Consider the following 19,578-nt stretch of genomic DNA (forward strand, 5'->3'; position numbering starts at 1 on the left):
CAATGGCGGCCCGTGAAAAGGTCAAGACATTGATCCGGTTGTTCCAGAGATGTTGAAACGGTTGCGCACGCTCAGTAGTTTCCTTTTAACCCGTGTCTAGTTCTAGAAAGTGGTGTTAGAAATCTTGAAGTCTGAAGTCTCCCTCCAAGACCTTTTGAGATAGGACAGCCTTTGCTGCCTGCCTGTCTGCCTGCCTGCCTCGGGGTTGGAGACCTGTGGATAGGCTATTACCGGGGCCTGCGGTAAACAGCTGGAGAGTAATCTTCCGTGGTCTGGGATCGGGCTGGGAGGAGGAACGTTTCTAAAGGAGCCACAATGAAGGTTTGGAGGAGCACCTGCGCTGCCTCGGCCGGGATAATGAACACCTGAGCAGATTGGAGGCAACTCAATTAAAGTCATTGACACTGCCAGTCAGGAGAGAAAGGCATGTACGTAGCTTCTGTTCCGTCTTTGTGAACAAACAAAAGACTCGCCAATGTATTCAGTTCAGACTAGGACAGGCTTTTATGTAATCGAGGCCAAATAATGATTCTTTGTTTAACTTCGATAGGGCTCCCTGTCCACCTGATATCACGCTCAATGTATACATCCTAGTGATTTGGCCTAGACTCGGGTAATAGAAAGTCAGTTATGAAGTGGCAACTGACTTTGTGAAGGGGGGGGGGATGAAATAATTATTGAGAAAGGTCTTGCGTTGTTTGGGGACGTATTAGCTCATGGATTACTAAGTTTTTTCAGTGTGTGCTTTTGTTCGCAAATATTTGGTGAGCTCATTCAAGGTAAGATCCAGTGTGACTTGAAATGAGTCATATCTTTTCCTCCCTTTGAAAAACATTCCACACAAGACTCATGATCTTTTCACTGGTCGTATTAGCGGAACACTCCAACGATAAAAGGCACTGCAGTACTAATGCTGTACGGGTGTTTGCTCTCCAGCAGTTAGTGCAAATAATCATCACACACCACTGGCAATGAAAACGCTCAAGTTCACAAACCCATCCACCGATGGATCAGTGGAACACCCGACTGATCAGTGACCCCGTGTCTCTTGTGTCCCGTCATGCACCAGGAAGAATCCTCAACAGGTTCTCCAAGGACATCGGCCAGCTGGACTCCCTGCTGCCCTGGACGTTTGTGGACTTTACCCAGGTGAGTCTCACCTGGGTGGCTTCAGCCCCAACCCCCCCCCCCCCCCCCCCCCCCCCCCCGGCCTCTGCCTCGACCGCCGCCGGGGCTGCATGGGGAGGCCATTTCATGCCTGGCTAGGCCTGCTTTGTGGTCCGGGTCCCCTAATCTGGAAACAATTACTGTAGGATTACCTGGCAGCGCGGCCCAGCGCCTGCACAGATTTAATAAAAGTGTCTGCACACAAGTCCAGGGCGTGGCTCCCTCAGTGTGGCACGACACTGGAGGCCTGGCCTCGGACTGTGTCGGGGGACTAAGCAAGTGATTGGGAGAGAGAAAGGTACCACAGAGGACATAATGGCGACAGGAAGATGGGCCAGATCTGGGGACAGTGAGGGAGAAGGGAGGAGAAAAGAAGTGGATGATCTCCTGAGTGGGCAGAAGAGGGAGTGAGCAGCAGTGTGTGGAGAGGTAAAGAGAGCGGGGGGGGGGGGAGACACAGAGAGAAAGAACGAGGGGAGAGAGATCGGCGGAGAGAGAACAGACTGAGAGCGAGACGGAGTGTAAGATGGAGGGAGATAGGTGGCGGGGGGGGGGGTGATAGGGGAGGACAGGTCAGTTGAAACTGATAGAGAGAGGGACTTGCCCAGCTTACCGTGATCCTCAATCCCCCCACCCCCCCCCCCCCCCCCACCCCGGTCCGTTGCTGGCTGGTTAGCCAAGGGCCACCCTGACGCATAGCCAGGTAATGTTACCGAGCGCCACCACACCACGCCGAACAATCATCTCCCAGGAAAGCCTGCGGAGATGAGCCAGCTCATGCACCTAGCGCCACAAAGGAGGGAATGTTTGCAGCACAATCCCAGTTAGGGGAGCAGGCGTGGCTCGTTGGTCAGGGCCGAAGAAAAGAACAAAGCTGCTCTGAAAACGAATCCCTCGTCCACAATGCCTGAGTGATGTTTGTGGCAGATACCCATCTCACCGGAGACAAAAGCCATCTTAAACGCTGAAAGCACAAAAGCTCATACCTACAAAAGCTTTTTGTCCACCATGGTCCCCCCCCCCCGCTATTTTGATAATATGGTGAATAATAGTCTGTGTAAAAGAGTAATGTTGTGGAAGGCCTTTAGCTTCAGCAGGAAAACTGAAAGCTGACTACTGTAGGTCACATGTAGCCAGGTCTTATTTATCCAGAATGTCCAGTGGGAAATGCACTCTCGCTCACACACACACACACACACACATGCCTTCTCTCTCTCTCTCTCTGTCTTGCTATCTCTCTCGCAACTATAAATCACTAGTATCCACCGAAAGCAGCTGCTCCAATGCTCTGCATGCATTCACACACACAAGCATACAATCTCTCTCTGACCTCCCTTCCACACACACACACACACACACACACACACACACTCCCACACACACACAAACATACAAACGCTTACAGAAACCAACAATGAACACAAGCCATAGTTCACAATTGTACAAAGTGTCAAGGACAGATTTTCTTTTGCCACACAGTCTCTGGAAGCTCACAGGCAAGTAAATAAAACAGTAAACCACACACTAAACGCGACAACGAACCCCCAACTGTGGAGGCTGGCGCGGGAGCCCCGTCCCCCTGGTGGAGAGAGGCGGTGTTGGCGTCTGTCTCCAGGGAGTGGCTGCTAGTCCAATGTCCAGACGGAAATCAGGCCTAGACGAGCAATTCTAGAACTAGGCAGTTTTTGTGTTTTTTTTTTCTCCAAACTTGTAGCTGGCTAGTTACCTCGTGGGCACTATGTGTGGTGGGGCATTGTGTGTGATGATGCACAATGTGCTCTTTTGGTGCAGTGGAAAAATGGGAGCGCTTTGTGAAGGGGACAAAGGTGGCATCATTTGGACAAAGGTGGCATCATTTGGACAAAGTGCTTTTGTTTGGCCTTCTTTCTGCCCTTGTTTGCAGGTGCCTTTTATGGAGCAGCCTTTAATGCTTTCAGGAAGGAAGATTTTCACTCTTTTTATCAAAGTATTAGCCGGACAGAGAAGCTGCTGATCCTGACCATTGTTGGCCATTCGTGGAGGGACATTTCCCAACAGTCATTGTTTAAATGGTTGTCAGGGGGGAATAAAGTGAAACTTGATAAACAATGCCCTAACGGGTTTATCTCCTCTGAGGGGAAAGGCCAGCCTCTGTGTGGGGATTTGCATCGAAGCTGGCCTCTTTATGGTGGAGTGAGCACTTCACAGCCATCAGCACTCCCCCCATACAGGCCCAACAAGGGGATTCCCTCTAGTTTGGGGGAGGAGTCTGTGTGTGTGTGGGGGGGGGGGGGGGGGGGGGCTGTAGCTGGGAGGGGGCATGGGGGACCTCTGTGCATCCCAGAGGCAAATTTCTTCACAGGTCTCATTTAGGAGCAATTTAGTATATATTGAAAAAATGTGCCCTTTCTCTTCCCTTCTTTATGTTACGGGGACAAAGACAGAAATGTCAATTAAAAGCACCTCAGGCAGAGGGGACGGTGGGCCTTTTGTGTGGCCTTGACCTTTAAATCCTGGGTTGCCTCTCCTTTCACACCGGGGGTGGCTGAGGGCGAGGGGGGACAATGAGGGGTGAGGGAACACGGGGGCCCTTTCAGAGGGCCGGGCCCGGGCCAAGGCTCCTGACCACGTCACGCCACCGACTGTGGGGTCCCAGGCACATCCACGGCGTCTTCCTAACCATCCAAATTGAGTTTGTCAGCTGCATAATTGTCCTAAGATGGCAGGTTCGTGCGGCGGTGAGTGGAGGGTGGCTCTGAGGTTTGAGCTAACGGTGATCTGTATTTACTCCTTACGGTTTTAGCGGCCGTGTCAGGGCCTTGTTAGGGCAAAATATTCCTATTGGTCTGCGTGTGGGCTTGAGTTGAGCTGACCCTGGTCTGACCACTGTTTGAGCGGTTACAAGCAGGAAGAAGGTCCCTTTCTCGTAAATGACGGCATGGATCCGTCAGTGTTGAGAGGAGAGGCCCCTGTGTGTGGAACGGCAACAGCTTGAAGACGCACACACACACGCACACACACACTCAGGGCAGTGATGGCCATTGTTTGGGAACACTGGCGGGTGGACGGGAGGGTGAGACTGTATATTGTGGCACATTGTATGTCGGGCCTCTTCGGTGGCTTTGTGGGATATGAGAACTGCTGACGTAACCGCGAGTGCTGTAGGATGGGATTTCAGAGGCTTTCTCTGGAGCCTTTACCAAGCGGGTGACAGGAGAGAGGAGGAATGCTCTGGCTCCAGGCACAACACATACCAGGTTAGTCAGAGTCACACAGGAGAGGGACCACGATGGAAATATAACCGCCATAAATACCTATTGAACATTGTTATCCGACAGGCCCATTGTCTCTGTGTGCAAGGTGGAAAAACACAAGAGTGACACAGAAAAGGAGAGGCCAAAACACTCTTTTCTTTTGGTGTTCACATGGGCAGTACATCTCCGACGGTCATGCTCGTACGAGTTCCTCGGTTGAAGTTCATTATTTGTGTCACAAAAATTGTTTGTGTGTGTGATACACGGAGAGCCAGTGTCCGTCAGCAGGGGTGTGTTTTGAGTCTGCGTCTCAGTAGGGGGGGGGGGGGGGGGGGGGTCACGTGATGGTGGGTGCTGGCCCCGGGTGAAAAGCTCCCAGTGTCTGTGTGGTCTCCCATGGCACTGTCCTGGCACCTCTCCTGACTCAGCCATGCTGGACTGCCTGGTGCTACTGGAGCCTGGGAACCCAGGCTGGCTAGCAGCCGCTCCCTGGAGACAGACGCCAACACCGCCTCTCTCCACCAGGGGGACGGGGCTCCCGCGCCAGCCTCCACAGTTGGGGGTTCGTTGTCGCGTTTAGTGTGTGGTTTACTGTTTTATTTACTTGCCTGTGAGCTTCCAGAGACTGTGTGGCAAAAGAAAATCTGTCCTTGACACTTTGTACAATTGTGAACTATGGCTTGTGTTCATTGTTGGTTTCTGTAAGCGTTTGTATGTTTGTGTGTGTGTGTGTGTGTGTGTGTGTGTGTGTGTGGGAGTGTGGAAGGGATCAGAGAGAGATTGTATGCTTGTGTGTGTGAATGCATGCAGAGCATTGGGGCAGCTGCTTTCGGTGGATACTAGTGATTTATAGTTGCGAGAGAGATAGCAAGACAGAGAGAGAGAGAAGGCATGTGTGTGTGTGTGTGAGCGAGAGTGCATTTCAAAGCCTTTCTCTTATTTCCAAAATGGGGGGGGGGTTAGAAATCAGCAGCTTGACTGAGCCCAAATAAGTGACTTCTCTTACCTTTTCACCGCGGACAAAGGCCTAATCCTGGGACTACTTGAGCCACCAATGTAGACAGCGACCGAGACCACCACAGAATGTGTCAGGCCCTCCTCACCACACACAAAACACATTGACTGCGGCTTTATGAAGTGAAAATGTCCCCGAAAGAGAAAATGTGGAGGTGTCCAGTCATTTCTCCCTAAGAAAAGCCACAGCATCTGGGCATTTAGAACTGAAATAAAGGCCAAACCCGGTGCAGAATGGACTGGGTCACCACTATTGTCCCAACCTCCAAGTGGAACGGTCTTGTTTTGTTTCAGTACCACTGACCCCTACATCTTATTGTACCAGTCTGTCAGAGAAAGTGTGTGGCAAAAAAAAACAAAAAAATGTCGGCGATGACAGAGGATTTTGTTTAGCATGGAATTCAGTTCGCCCCCTCGCCTCTCCCTCCATTTCCCGTTTTTGTTTGTGCTTTTTTCCCAGCGGCTGCGTCTCTTAGAAACACTGCATGCTGTCACTGCATAAAGGGAGGATGAAAAAGGAGTTGTAAAGAAGCGTACTGGTTCCTCATGTCCGGGGGGATGTTTAATTAAAGGGAAGTGTTTATGTTCCGCTGTGGAACAACAGTCGATATCAGAGCCGAGCACAAATATTGCAATTAACTTTAATTTTCTGAATTTATTTGGACATCAAAGACCAGATAGTATCACCTGCAAAATAAAGCAATTAGGGTCAGCAGAGATGTGAATGGTCTCTAGGCACAGCGGTGAGCGCTGTGTGTCTGAATGGCTGAATCGCATGCCTACAGTAGCTTTCTTTTCTTGCTAAAGAGCAATTAGAGTTAATGCTTTATTTAAACTGTTTGTATACAAAAGCTTTTCATCCACTTTTATGTTCAGCGGGCTGTGGCTCGGGGAGTTGTCCGTTCCTGTGTGGGTGCTGGGAGGAGGAGGAGGAGGAGGGGGGGAGGGAGGGGGGGGGGGGGCGAGGGGGGGGGGGGTCAGTGGTCACTATGTGATGTTGGTGGGGGGTGTGTCCCTACTGCTTATCGGGTTGATCTGTGTGTAGTGTGGGTGGGGGCAGCGGGCTTCTCTGATGCTGACACGATAACGGGCAGACCAGGCAAATGGATCAGATCAACTGGGGTCTTAGCGACAGTGGCCCCTTGGGTGCAGGAGAGGAGAGGCTGGACTCCTATCTAATGGTTCCAGTTCCTGCTAAGACTGTCCTCAGATGAACCCCCCCCCCCCCACCCCCGTCTGAGCCTGCCCTCTGAAGTCCCTCCCACAGGCCCCCCCCCCCCCCCCGCCTGATCTCTCTCCAAACATCCACTAACGACTCGGATAAACAAGAGTTCACAGTACATAATCACACAGGGTGTGAAATATGTTAAGCAAATGTAGGGCCCTTTTTAAAGTGTAGACACAAATCCATGTTTGGAGACTGGTTAAATAGTGGTGTGCCACTATTGGAGGTTGGATAACATGCAGTAATAGCCTGCGTGCTCACATCTCACTTTGCAGTCCAGCGGCCTCCCATCATAGCCCAGATTGAAACTTATGTAGTGTGAAATTCTCAGGATCAGTTGTGCTCAGTAGTTTTCACTCACTGCTTGATTGTGTGTGCTCCAGCGCGGCGATGGTGAGACTGGTAATACCCTCTTATCTCCACTGTAAACGGAATTGAGTGGCTTTTCATCATAAAACCACATTGAAAGTGATCATGCTTAAACGTGCGCTTAAGCGCCAGATAACATCCGTAATTAAGGTGCTAAATTAAATTTTCATCTCTGAGGGCTAGTAGGAGACCATTGAAGGTTACAAACTTATCCTAATCTGTTCCTTACAGGAATCATCTCTAAGGTTGTCTCTAATTTCAGGGTGTAAGACTTCAATTTTATCAGCCATCAAGAAAATATGAAATATGCAGTACAGGATATCTTGGGAGTTTGGAAAGTCTTGGAAAGGGACTCTTATATGTATTTATTGTTGTAAACAAAGTTAACAGTTGGGTAAAAAAAACAAGGCTTACTATTATTAGAGGTCTACTCATTGTGTTGTGGTATTGTCACAAACAATTATTATTAGAGGGCATTAGTGAGTGGATGCAGAGGATACAAAGTACCTTCTGAAAGCATTCAAACGAAACCACCAGTCAGAACAGAGTGGGACAGTGTCTTGGTGCCATGTCACTGGGCCGCACTCACATTTAGGTATCAGATTGCATGTGGCCAGTGGTCTAGCTGTGTCAGATAGCCAGCCATTAACAAGAGTGACGAGTCATTGTGTTGTTGAGGGCTGTGTGGTTTGGCTGCGCCGTATATCAGACACCCACTGTGTGGTTCCCAGAAGCCTCTGCCAGTCAGAGTGACGATGCCCATTGGCCGGGTGCTGTGCCAGGGGGACTTAGGGCCGAGGTGTTGAAGAGGAAGTCCCTGGGAACGGGGGCTGTGAGTCACACAGGAAGAGAGCCCAGTTCTCACCTGCCTTTAAGTGTATTAGTGCCTTGGCTTCCCTCCCCGCACACAGCGAGCCACACAGCCTCTGTGTCCCGCTGCCGTCACCCAGGCAGTGGTGTTCCCACACAACAACAACAGCTGATGGGCTTCCACTCCTGCCATGCTCAAAGCTCTGTGGTAGCCCACAAGCTAATGCTGGGCCCGTTCCGAGGGCTGATGATGACCCCTCCCTGTGTCTCTCGTGTCCTCAGGTGTTCCTTCAGATCCCCCCTCCCTGTGTCTCTCGTGTCCTCAGGTGTTCCTTCAGATCCCCCCTCCCTGTGTCTCTCGTGTCCTCAGGTGTTCCTTCAGATCCCCCCTCCCTGTGTCTCTCGTGTCCTCAGGTGTTCCTTCAGATCCTCGGGGTGATCGCAGTGGCGGCCACCGCCATCCCCTGGATCCTCGTCCCCGTCGCCCCTCTGCTCGTCGCCTTCCTGTTCCTCCGCCGCTACTTCCTGCGGACCTCGCGAGACATCAAGCGCCTGGAGTCCACCAGTAGGTTTCTGCGGGGACACGTCCGTTTGGGCTTGCAGACAAAGGCAGAGCACGGAAATGCTAATGGACCATTGAAGAAGCTCCCGGGTCTATTAGCATAAAGGCTAAAGGTAGCTGTGGCCCATGGCTTGCCCACACACAGCCCATTCAATACAAAGGCGGTGAAAGCGAGCGGGCATGGCTGGGCCATGGCAGCAACTAGTTCATCCGCCCCACTCTGGGCTGATGGCCCAAAGGCATACAGGAGGACAGGTTCCCTGATCTTAACGAACAAAAGTTTGCTATTAAGAGGCTCCAAGGAGACATTCAGGCTTTGTCTCTGTTTTTAGAAGCCAAACACATCTTAACAAAGCCCTCTCAGTGGTGGCCCTTTCTTCAATGGAGGTTGTGTGAAGCTGAGGTCATATAAAGGGGTTTGCATGGTCTATTTTCCATTGAAATGTGCAGGTGTTATCATATCAACTTGCATATTCTGCCTACTTCCTATAATGAATGGCAGGCAGACATAAAGGACGGGGGGGGGGGGGGGGTGGCATTCAAGCTCAATGTCCTCGAAAAAGGGAAAAAAGAGAAATCCTGTACATTCTGGGAGGTTTGTCTGTGCAGCTCCTCAGCCCCCCCGATTCTGTCTCCTCCAGCTCGGAGTCCTGTCTTCTCCCACCTGTCCTCCTCCCTCCAAGGTCTTTGGACCATCCGTGCCTTCAAAGCCCAACAGAGACTACAGCAAACCTTCGACCAACACCAGGACCTCCACTCTGGTAGGAAGTATTCCACCGTCAATCGTTGTTTTTGGTTTTCGATTGATCCCCAATGCACATCACAGTGTCATGTCTTAACATGTTTGCCTCCTGGTTCTCCCGATGTAGAGGCGTGGTTCCTGTTCCTGACTACCTCACGGTGGTTTGCTGTGCGTCTGGATGGGATCTGCTCCATCTTTGTGGCCCTCACTGCCTTCGGATGCCTGTTCCTCAGGGATGGTACTGTACAAGCCCTTCAATATAAATACTCATCTTGACACAAACCTTGGTGGAACCTGCGTGTTGGGGGATGAGTTTAACTCGGTGGTAGAGCATTTGTCCTCTTGATTTCGAGAGGTCACAGGTTCAAATCCCCCCCACCTGTACGTAGCTTTTTGATCAAAGCTTCTGCTGAATGAATTGATTCTTGTTGGAGGATCCAGTGTTGTGTTTGTCTCCGTTCCCTGGTGTGGCAGATATGGAGGCCGGGGGGGTCGGCCTGGCGCTCTCCTACGCTGTGACCCTCATCGGGATGTTCCAGTGGGGGGTCCGACAGAGTGCCGAGGTGGAGAACATGGTGAGAACCCTCTCTGACCTTCACCATGATCAAAACGTATACCGTGTCTTCTCACCGGCCTGCTTTGGTTCATCTCTGAACCTCCAGCAGGATGACTGACGGGAGGTTTGGTTGTGTGGATTCTCATGTGCCAGATGACGTCAGTGGAGCGAGTGGTGGAGTACTCCGAGCTGGAGAGGGAAGCGACCTGGGAGAGCGAAAAACGCCCTCCAGCTGACTGGCCTAAAAATGGCGTCATCATTTTCGACCAGGTCAACTTCTCCTACAGCCTGGACGGCCCCGTGGTCCTGAAGAACATGTCAGCCATCTTCCGATCCAGAGAGAAGGTTCGAGGGGGTCCATATCTTCCGGCCCACTATCCCATTGTCTACACACCCCAGTAGCTGAAGTTGATATGCAGCCTGTGTAATAGGTGTAGGTCTGTTCCTTTTCTATGTGTCATTATTTTTCTAATCAATTATTGAAGGACCACCATATTGTGCTGCTGAATCCGGGGGAATATACCATTTGTGATTCATGGAATACATATCATGTAATTAAGACTGCTGAAGTGGATCCGTTTGTTTCCATTAGCATTCTGGGATACCTGACAGTGACAACTGTTTATTCACTGTACAGAGAGAGGGGGGGGGGGGAAGGAGAGAGAGAGAGAGAGAGAGAGAGGGGCGGAGGACGTTGGTTGGGGTTTGTGATTGAAACCCCAGTGTTTATTGCGGGGGGGTGTATTTTGCATGGCTATGGTTGGCCAGTGCGGCTGATTTCACAATGGATGGGTTGATAAGTGGAGAGGCCCGGATGGCTGGCAGACTGGGGGAGGGCTTGTCACCCGGGCGCCGTGGGGCTGAAAGGCTTTGTGCATCATGACAGTCCCCCTGAGACCGTCTCACACACAGAGAGCAGCACCTAGCATTCGGAGGACTGCTTACACCCCCCGCGCTGCACACACACACACACACACACACACACAGCTCAGCCCAGAGAGAAACCAGGCTGGGTTAAACACGGAACAATCTAAATGTTCTCTGTAATGTAATAATGTATTGACTGTTTTATTCAAAGGGATGTGCAGTCCAGAGGGGATAGAAAGCGTTGACCTTTTGATCTGCAGTCAAATGCTCTTAACCACTGAGCTGTATCCACCCTAGTCATGCCTATACTGGGTTACTAGTTTGCTTGTCTTTTTGTCACGTTTCGTAGTGATGTATTGTAGTGATTGGAAGAGGTGGTTTCCAGATTGAATTTAGATAGCCTTTTGTGTTCTACGTTTGAATTCATAAGGAAATGTGATATTCCTGATCAGTTAACAGCCTCTCCCGACTCGTGTTTCAGAATCGGAGTAAGAACCTATAGAACGGAAGAATGTTACCGGTGGAACAGGGCTGGTATGCATACACGGTGATAGCATCAAATCCTGTCATGTTAACTTCAGGAAAAACGCAGCTGTTTTAATGTCAGCCCTATCGTGTGCTGGCTTGTTAATAACTGATACTCGGATAGCTGCCAGTAAGAGGCATCTTGGTAAAAACATGGCCTCTCATGTAGAACTGGTTGTTCGTGTCTTTTACTGTAAGAACATAAAGGACCCCATTTACAATGGTGCGATCGAGAGAAGTCAGTTTATGAATGTCAGCTGTCAGCGTGAATGCAGATTGTCGTCAGGGGAAGAAAAAAAAAACGACTTAATTCATCTTAGAGGGGGGCCTTGGTTACGTCGTGAGCCTTGAGGAATACGGGGCTACCAGCGACGGTTCCGGAGATAAAGGCACGCTTTCCTCCGCAGGTTGGCATCGTGGGGCGTACGGGCGCGGGGAAGAGCTCCCTCATCTCTGCCCTGTTCCGCCTGGCAGAGCCTGAGGGCCGGATCTCCATCGATGGCGTTTTGACCTCGGAGTTGGGCCTTCACACCCTGCGCCAGAAGATGTCCATCATCCCACAGGTACGGGCTCACTCCTTTACGGCCCTCGTGTCTGCATGACAGAGGACAAACTCCGACCATCAATATAAAGGTTTGACCGAGATGTTTATTAGTACGAGCTCGGATCATTAAACCATCCCATCCTAGTGAGTCGGGGTTCTAATGAGGGAAGTGGGTAAGTTACAGAGTCACTTATACACAACGGAGTAAACAAGGACAAATATAGTTTCCATGGAATACTTTTCCTTCTTGGGTCTTAAGATGGAATGCTCCAGTGAATGGGGAGAGCTGATTATACCGTAATCATCATGCACTGGTCGTCCCAACTGTCACCTCGCTGTCTCAACCTGGAGGCTTAGTGTCATATGTAGAACTGCGTGGTCCACCAGATGACCTATGACCCTGGTATTACGGGTGCCAAGTCTGAAAAATCCAATCTTCACCTTTCCTCTCCTATATTCCTGTCTGGTCTTCCTCTACCTGTGACCTACTGTGCTACAGTCACACCTGCAGGGGCCTGTTTGTCCTTATCACGCTTATCTATCTTAGGATATCAAATCACTTTTGATGTTCAGATACAAACGGTTGTCTTACCGCAATGGGTGTTTTTGAATTGTAGTTCCACCATGACACATCTGTAATACTAGTAACAGTGCCTCATCAACTCTTCCTGAGTTCTCCATTGAGGTAGTCGGGAGAGGTTTTCATGTTCCTGGCGTTCCCTAGGCATGATCCACACTCCCCAGGCAGGTGAGCCACAGAAGCCATCACACCTTGGCAGAGTTTACCAGTCCTTGTCACACGGCTGTCTGTCTGAAAGGCAACAGAGAGACCCATCCCAGGAGAATTACAGTCATCACTCAGGGCTTGACGGAAAGTGAGACAAACGGATGCCTTGAGACAGTTTAACTCGACTTCCGCTCGTCGAAAGTGATACGGCATTAAGAAGAAGGCCGCCCGCGGGAGAGTGTCAACAGAGTGGAGGGGGGAGACTCCTCCCACGGGCCGCTCCGTGAACAGAGCCGCTCCCCGTCACTGACAGAGGATTAGCCCTCTACTCCCCCAAACCCAGGAAAGCTGCTTAGGAAAGGGCGTCTCTCCCCCAGCCTCACAGTCAAAGTCCCCAAAGTACCTCAGACAGCAACACTTTCAGCGCCCCAGTCTTTTTAATTGCTGCTCGATTGCAGCCAAGATGCCCTAAACAGGTCGATTTTAATGCTTTTCTCTATAGCGACTCAATTCATCGTCACGTTTCCAGATCAGGTTTTTCTCAAACAGGTGTTTGTTTTGCTGCAGGTTTTTGAACTTGACTGATTTTGACTGTAGAAATGTTGACTTGAAAAATTGCCAAAAGATTTAATATGACAGGTATTACTTTACCAAGACTGGGTCTTGTCTGCTATTTTAGAATTGTTTTTACACTTTCCCAATAGAAAGTATTCACTGCATTTACAAATGTACATTTAAAAACCTTTTATTATATATATATTCCAATGCTATATCTCAGAGTAAAAGTGATATTCACTCAGCCTTTCAAATGGAAAATAACTTGTTGGCTTACCTTGTGATGTGCGATCTTCAGATTGCGAGGTGCATTCCATATGTTGCCAGTGAGCTGTTCCACTATTCTTCACTCTCCCTCCGATCTGATTATGATAAACTTCTATTAGTATGTAGCATTAGAAAAGAATCCATTTCAGGTTCTTTTGAAATCTTACGAAGGAGTTTTCAGTCAGAAAAATGAATTCTGCAGCAAACAGAGGGCTTAGAATTGTTGGAGCACATAATCGGTCTATGGAAAGCTGTGCTTGAAAGCAGTTTTTCCAACTGAACATTGAATCCTCAATTAAACTGTGTCACAAAACTAGTTTGAATTGGGACTCCTGGCTTAATGACAAGGCAGTCTGCCTGTGGCAGATGGAAAGCTCATTGGGAGTAGAGAGGTGGAACATTTTAAGGCTATGGAGACAAGGATGAATACAAAAAAATTACAAAAAATTCTCCCTCTCTTTTTTTGGATCTGCTCAAGAGTTGAGCAGTTGCCGTGGGTTTCAGGGCCAACACAAAAGTCTGTTGAGGCGTCTGAATCTGTGTTTGCATTGTGTGTGTGTGTGTGTGTGTTGTCTCCTGAAGCTGTGTTAGTACGGCTAACCCAGTGTTGGCTCAGAGGCTTTGACATGCCCACAAGCACATACTGGGCTGTGTACTATATGAGTCACTGTTCCTAACCTGGGCTGGGTAGCACAGCCTTCAGGCTCCACCCTGTCAGCCCTCTCCTGCACCTCTACTACCTCCCTGATCTGCCAGTTGCCAGGTGAATATGTGTATCTTGATCAGAGGTCAGATTAGTGTCAAGAGTAAGCGTGATTTATCCTCTTTCCTTGACTGCATTGTGGATCCTGACAGTTTCTCCTTGTCCTCTGCTATCTCTATTGATGCCCGTTCACACTCGTTAGTGTTTCGTTTTTATTGTCATTATGGCCATTAAAGGGTCATCAAACCCGTCGTTTGTTGTAGAAGAAAGCGCTGTAGTATTTGCTTACTGATAAAACAACGAGGTAACATGACTATGAATATGTTATCAGGCTTTAAATTGTTATTTGAATGGGTTGGCGTTTGGTTTATGACCAGGGAGGAGATGGTCCATGTACATTAAGCACTGTGCTCTGGAAATCACTTTTTTCCTCCGAACAGGTGGTCTGAATATCTTAACAGAGCTGGCATGCGAATGTGGCTGGACTTGTGTTTGTCAGGTTTTAAAGCAAACACCAGGGCATGCTGGGGCACAGCGCCTAGAGGTCGAGGTGTTTCCACCGCACTATAAAAACGAGCTTTATTTACCTTCTGAAGATGGCTGTATGGCTGAACTTTGGCACAGGTGTGGACTGTGGCTCACCGCAAGAATACACTTACTCACAAACACATCGAATGTTTTACAGGTTTCTACTTTCTACAGTTACATGTTAAATACAACCGTTTTTTTTCAGGTTATTCCTGAACGATTTTCCTCGTTTCCAGCCAACCTTGATTCCCAATACACTCTCCATGAAACCATGGAGTCACCTACAGCTTTCCAAAAATAAAAAGATAAACATAGTAAAGGAGGCCTGGGGACTGAATGAGGCTCCCGAGTGAGGCGTCGCAGGCCTTTTGTAAAGCCCTCTCCCTCACACACAGCCCCAGCGCCTCTCTATACAGCCTGTCTTAACCCTTTCAAACGTCTTCCCTGGTCATTATCTTAACCGGCCATGGCCTTCCCTTTCTATATCCATCCATCCCCATGCAGGACCCAGTTCTCTTCACGGGCACCATGAGGAAGAATCTGGACCCTTTCAGCCAGCACACAGACGAAGACCTGTGGAATGCACTCCAAGAGGTACTCCGGCGTGGCCGTGAATGGTTCTCCCACCCCAGCCCAGGGGGGGGATCCCTCTGTCCCGCAGCACAATGCTCACATTCAGCCTCCCCTGCTCGCCACAAGTCATGGAAGGGAAATCCCATTAGGGCCGTGGGGCCCAGCTCAGTGTGCGGCTTGTAACTGGGAGCCATTGAAAGTACTGGGGGGGGGGGGTGAGAGGGTGGCAGGGGGGGAGGGGGTGTTTGGCCAGTGAGGCCGGCCGGGATGAGGGCTCCCCCCACAGTGGAGGGTACAGCTCCTGGTTGTGATCCTGAATGGGTTTGGTGGCCTGGATTAAAGCTCGAGCCTGGCCACAAGGCAGCAGTGGCCAAGGTCGCCCGTGGGCCCGGCCCTCGCATTGTTCCAGGCGGTTAATGGGTGTGTTTGGATGCCCCCCCTTTTTAAAAGACGTCCCTGGCAGGAGGGCTTTGTGGCCGGGCTAACGGAGGGTGGTGGCCCCGGCGCGCTCTCTCTCTCTCCCTGCAGGTGCAGCTGAGGCCTGCCGTGGAGGAGCTGCCCGGCCGGCTGGAGACGGTGCTTGCCGAGTCCGGATCAAACTTCAGCGTGGGTCAGAGGCAGCTGGTGTGCCTGGCCAGGGCCATCCTCAGGAGGAACCGCATCCTCGTCATCGACGAGGCCACCGCCAACGTGGACCCCAGGTCTGGGTTCGGGACACAACGCCACATTTCACGTGCTGCGATAATTACAACAACAAAAAAAGTAGCCACTGTAGTCTGTTTTACCCTATTTATTTACCGTAACACACTGCATGTACCGTAAATTGCCCATGTGCGGGAAAGTTTGATTTCAAAAGCGGGTGTAAAAGTTGCAACACCTTCCATGGGGAAAGCTCTGGCCTCTGTTACTGACACTGGAACTCAACACCATAACCTCTCATCCAGCTGCACATACCTGCTTTGGGATTAGCCATTGTTTTGATGTGTGAGTAAAATCCCTGCCTTGGGGTGTTCAGGAGGAGAGCATTGTCTGGGTCTGGTTAACGAGGTGTTGTGTTCCATCCTCCTTCAGAACCGACGGCTTGATCCAGCAGACCATCAGGGAGAAGTTCAGGGAGTGTACAGTTCTCACCATCGCCCACCGGCTCAACACCATCATCGACTGTGATAGGATACTGGTAAGAGCCAGCGAGAGAACCAGACTGTGATTGGCTGAACACAGGAGCCAGGCAGATCATCTTCAGTCCACATGCTTGAAACTACTACAGTTTTTCAGTCCTAAACAATGGCATGGTTCTGAAAAGGCTTTTCAGTCCATCCTCTTGAAAGTTGCTCTTTCATAGCGGTGGGATATATAATGAAACCCTTGTATCCACTCTATAGAACAGCTTTGTATTGTACTGTACAGTGCCTCTAATACCCCCATGGTCAGGGCCAGAGAAGTATTACTTTTAACACTGTCAGGACTTGTAACATTTTACCGCCAGCTTCTCTGGAGATGGTATTCTGTCTGTTTCTTATCCTATCCATGCGACAGCCGGGCACGCCTGTCCCTGACCCGGGCCCCTCCAAAGGCCACTGACAGCCTGTGCTCCACGCCACTTGATCCTTGGCCTCAACCAGGCCACTGCCTGCAGAGGTGCCAATTAGTGCCATTTATGGCAGCGTTTGTTTCCTGCCCTGGGTGGACGCGAGCTGACCTGGTGGCCTCCTGGCCGGTGAGAGGGGTGGAGAGAAAAGCCAAATGTCACACAGCGGGGACCTTTCCACACCTGAGCTCGTGTCAAATGCCCCCAGATTGTCAGGCTGTCGGCTAAAACAGACCCGGGGCCCACCTGAATTGCCCCGTCCAAAAATGGTAGGCTGCGCCCCCGAGGAAATGGATTGTAGCAACTATGCGGCCTGCGTTCTCCACTGAGCTCCTCTTTCATCTGCTACAGTGTCCCACCGCTGATTACATAGGACGTGTTAGAGCTTCAAAATGACTCCCAAAGTAGTTGTTTCCTGTAGTGTAAAGAAGTCTCTTCTTGGTAAAAATGTTTCCATAATATAATGGCAGGTTTTTGTCTGAGCCTTGTGCCTGAGCTGGTCTTTGTTTGACTCACATGGCATGCGATGACTAAGAAACTATGGCAATTTTCTTAAGTGTACAGAGGGTGTGATTGTTGGCTTTGTCAAAACGACCACCCTTGCAGTGCTGAAACACACGGTGAAAATGCACAGACAAGCACGTTTACACCCCATCTCTGGTCTGCTTCCACAGTCACATCACTGTCAGGCTGTGTCCATTGTCCGCAACACTGTCGGCCAGAAACGAGCCCTGGTGTGTGTTGTTGTCGTGACTCACTGGAATTGGCGGGTTGGAGCAGTGGAGAACTACTGTTTCCCTCTTAGCCTGCACTGTCTGTTTGTCTCTCTCAGCAGTGAATCCGCTGAAGGCTAGGTTTTTCTAAGCGGTAAAGTATACCACGTACAGTGTCTCACGGAACACACCCTGCTGTGTGCATGATTGCAGGTTCTGGACGCAGGGAGGATCCAGGAGTACGAGGAACCGTACGTCCTGCTGCAGAACCAGGACGGGGCTTTCTATCAGATGGTCCAGCAGACGGGGCGGGCCGAGGCCGCCTCTCTGTTCCACGCAGCCAAACAGGTAACCCGGCAACACCTGTCTTTGCCCTGACTCGGACCCACTGATCCAGGGCTCTCCCTTTAACAACAGACCTCGTGCCTCTGCGCCAGAACAACACAGGCCAGCAACAGGAAAGAGTTCCGTGCTGATGTACAGAAGCTTTGAGTCCATTCAGATTGAATGTACTTTGTTCTACCTTCACTGATCTGCAGTACAGTGATGCCGTAGCATAACTTTAATCCCATGAGTGAAATTTCCCCTTTTGTAGTTTTTTGACATGGGCTGATTTTATCATACAGTAGGAGCCGTCCATATAATCTGTTTTTCCTAAATGTAATTTTCCAATCGTTTGAGAGATCATTCCAGAACAGCAGCTTTTTCCCCCCGCCCTATATCTATCTTGAAATATTGGCTTTAACTTTGTCTCGATTTCGGATAAACTTTCTATGGGGATTACTGTAATGGAGAACAATTTTTTTTTTCTTCTTTGAAATTCATTGGTGATGTATTTCCCCTTCAGACCCTCTCCAGATAAGGACGGGGTATTCATCGTTCAATTCCATTTTTATGTGCGTCTGTCTGGGACTACAGATACGATATTGCAACTTCAAACAGGTCTTTGTGAAATAAGAAAAAGTGGGCATCATTTCATTTTCTCTCTGTCCCTCGTACAAATTTATCAGGAGAACTGTATCTCTCAACACCACAGACTGAAATGGGCGAAATACTGATTTCAAAACGACTCGGCACACTGAGGTATTATTTGGTGTCGTCTTACCCTGCACACTGGCGGAATGGTCGAGACATTGTTCAGGCCCTTACGTCTCCTTTCTATATTGTGGGGGTGTTCTCTCTAGATCAGATTACTCCAACTCCCATAACCGTCTAGCACCACTTATTAAATACTGAGGCGCTTCACGAACGGAGTGTGAAGTTTCTATAGTTGTCAGTCAAGGTTTAAATATACTAAACCATCTGATACCGACCTCTCGCTCCTTTTGTCCGAGCTGAATGAGAAGCCCTGAGTTAGGAGTCGATCTGATGTTGTGACCAACCCACTTTCACCTGTTTTCTTTCCTCTCGTGCATTTTTTTTGTGTTGCCATAGAAGTTGGATTTGTCGTCGCGGCCTTTTGTCTGTGTAAAACCATCTTTTTTTATGTTTTCGAACGAGCTTGGAGCCATCGGGCTGATTTTGGAGGTGGCTGAAATAAATTGCGTATGTTGTTGTTTAGCCAGGCTACACAGAATATCTCACACTAGAATCCAGTGTGGAAAAGCGAAGAAAATCTATCCAGATTATTGTTGTAATGATCTGATACATTTCCCTGTGAAAGTCACTGTTGTTGTGAGACCAAAATAAGCATGTCTTGCTTCATAGCGGGAGACTAATAGCTGAACAGGGTGCAGTATCTGTCGTTCACAGACTTCCCATCACATGACTGTGTGCAGTAAGGAGTGACACCGCTCTCCTGATCCCCCTCCAGGTTTACATGAGCAAAGGTCGTCCCAATGAGGCCAACGGGCTGAGTGCCGTGAGCACCAAGGAGGGAAGCAGTGTCGTCTTTGAGACAGCTCTGTGACAGCCTGGAGACCTACCTGACCCTGCTCTGTGACAGCCTGGAGACCTACCTGACCCTGCACTGTGACAGCCTGGAGACCTACCTGACCCTGCTCTGTGACAGCCTGGAGACCTACCTGACCCTGCTCTGTGACAGCCTGCAGACCTACCTGACCCTGCTCTGTGACAGCCTGCAGACCTACCTGACCCTGCTCTGTGACAGCCTGCAGACCTACCTGACCCTGCTCTGTGACAGGATGGAGACCTACCTGACCCTGCTCTGTGACAGGATGGAGACCTACCTGACCCTGCTCTGTGACAGCCTGCAGACCTACCTGACCCTGCTCTGTGACAGTCTGCAGACCTACCTGACCCTGCTCTGTGACAGCCTGCAGACCTACCTGACCCTGCTCTGTGACAGTC

General features: G+C 50.0%; 1 protein-coding gene across 3 annotated transcripts in view; it reads left to right on the plus strand.

Moving 5' to 3' along the window:
* LOC134017242 (ATP-binding cassette sub-family C member 4-like) overlaps positions 1-19,292 on the plus strand; it is a 31,952-nt gene extending 12,660 nt beyond the window's left edge. For 2 of the 3 annotated variants that reach the window (XM_062456670.1, XM_062456669.1), the window contains exons 20-31: positions 1,070-1,149; positions 8,233-8,383; positions 9,022-9,141; positions 9,250-9,360; positions 9,597-9,697; positions 9,832-10,023; positions 11,478-11,633; positions 14,899-14,988; positions 15,496-15,668; positions 16,039-16,144; positions 17,482-17,616; positions 19,082-19,292. In XM_062456670.1, coding sequence (XP_062312654.1) covers positions 1,070-1,149; positions 8,233-8,383; positions 9,022-9,141; positions 9,250-9,360; positions 9,597-9,697; positions 9,832-10,023; positions 11,478-11,633; positions 14,899-14,988; positions 15,496-15,668; positions 16,039-16,144; positions 17,482-17,616; positions 19,082-19,177 — 1,511 coding nt within the window. In that variant the 3' untranslated portion in view covers positions 19,178-19,292. The remainder of the gene's footprint in view (positions 1-1,069; positions 1,150-8,232; positions 8,384-9,021; positions 9,142-9,249; positions 9,361-9,596; positions 9,698-9,831; positions 10,024-11,477; positions 11,634-14,898; positions 14,989-15,495; positions 15,669-16,038; positions 16,145-17,481; positions 17,617-19,081) is intronic. The other variant, XM_062456671.1, reaches the window with a different exon arrangement.
* The last annotated feature ends 286 nt before the right edge of the window (positions 19,293-19,578 follow it).

This window comes from Osmerus eperlanus, chromosome 3 (genome assembly GCF_963692335.1).
Source record: "Osmerus eperlanus chromosome 3, fOsmEpe2.1, whole genome shotgun sequence".
NCBI lineage: Eukaryota > Metazoa > Chordata > Actinopteri > Osmeriformes > Osmeridae > Osmerus > Osmerus eperlanus.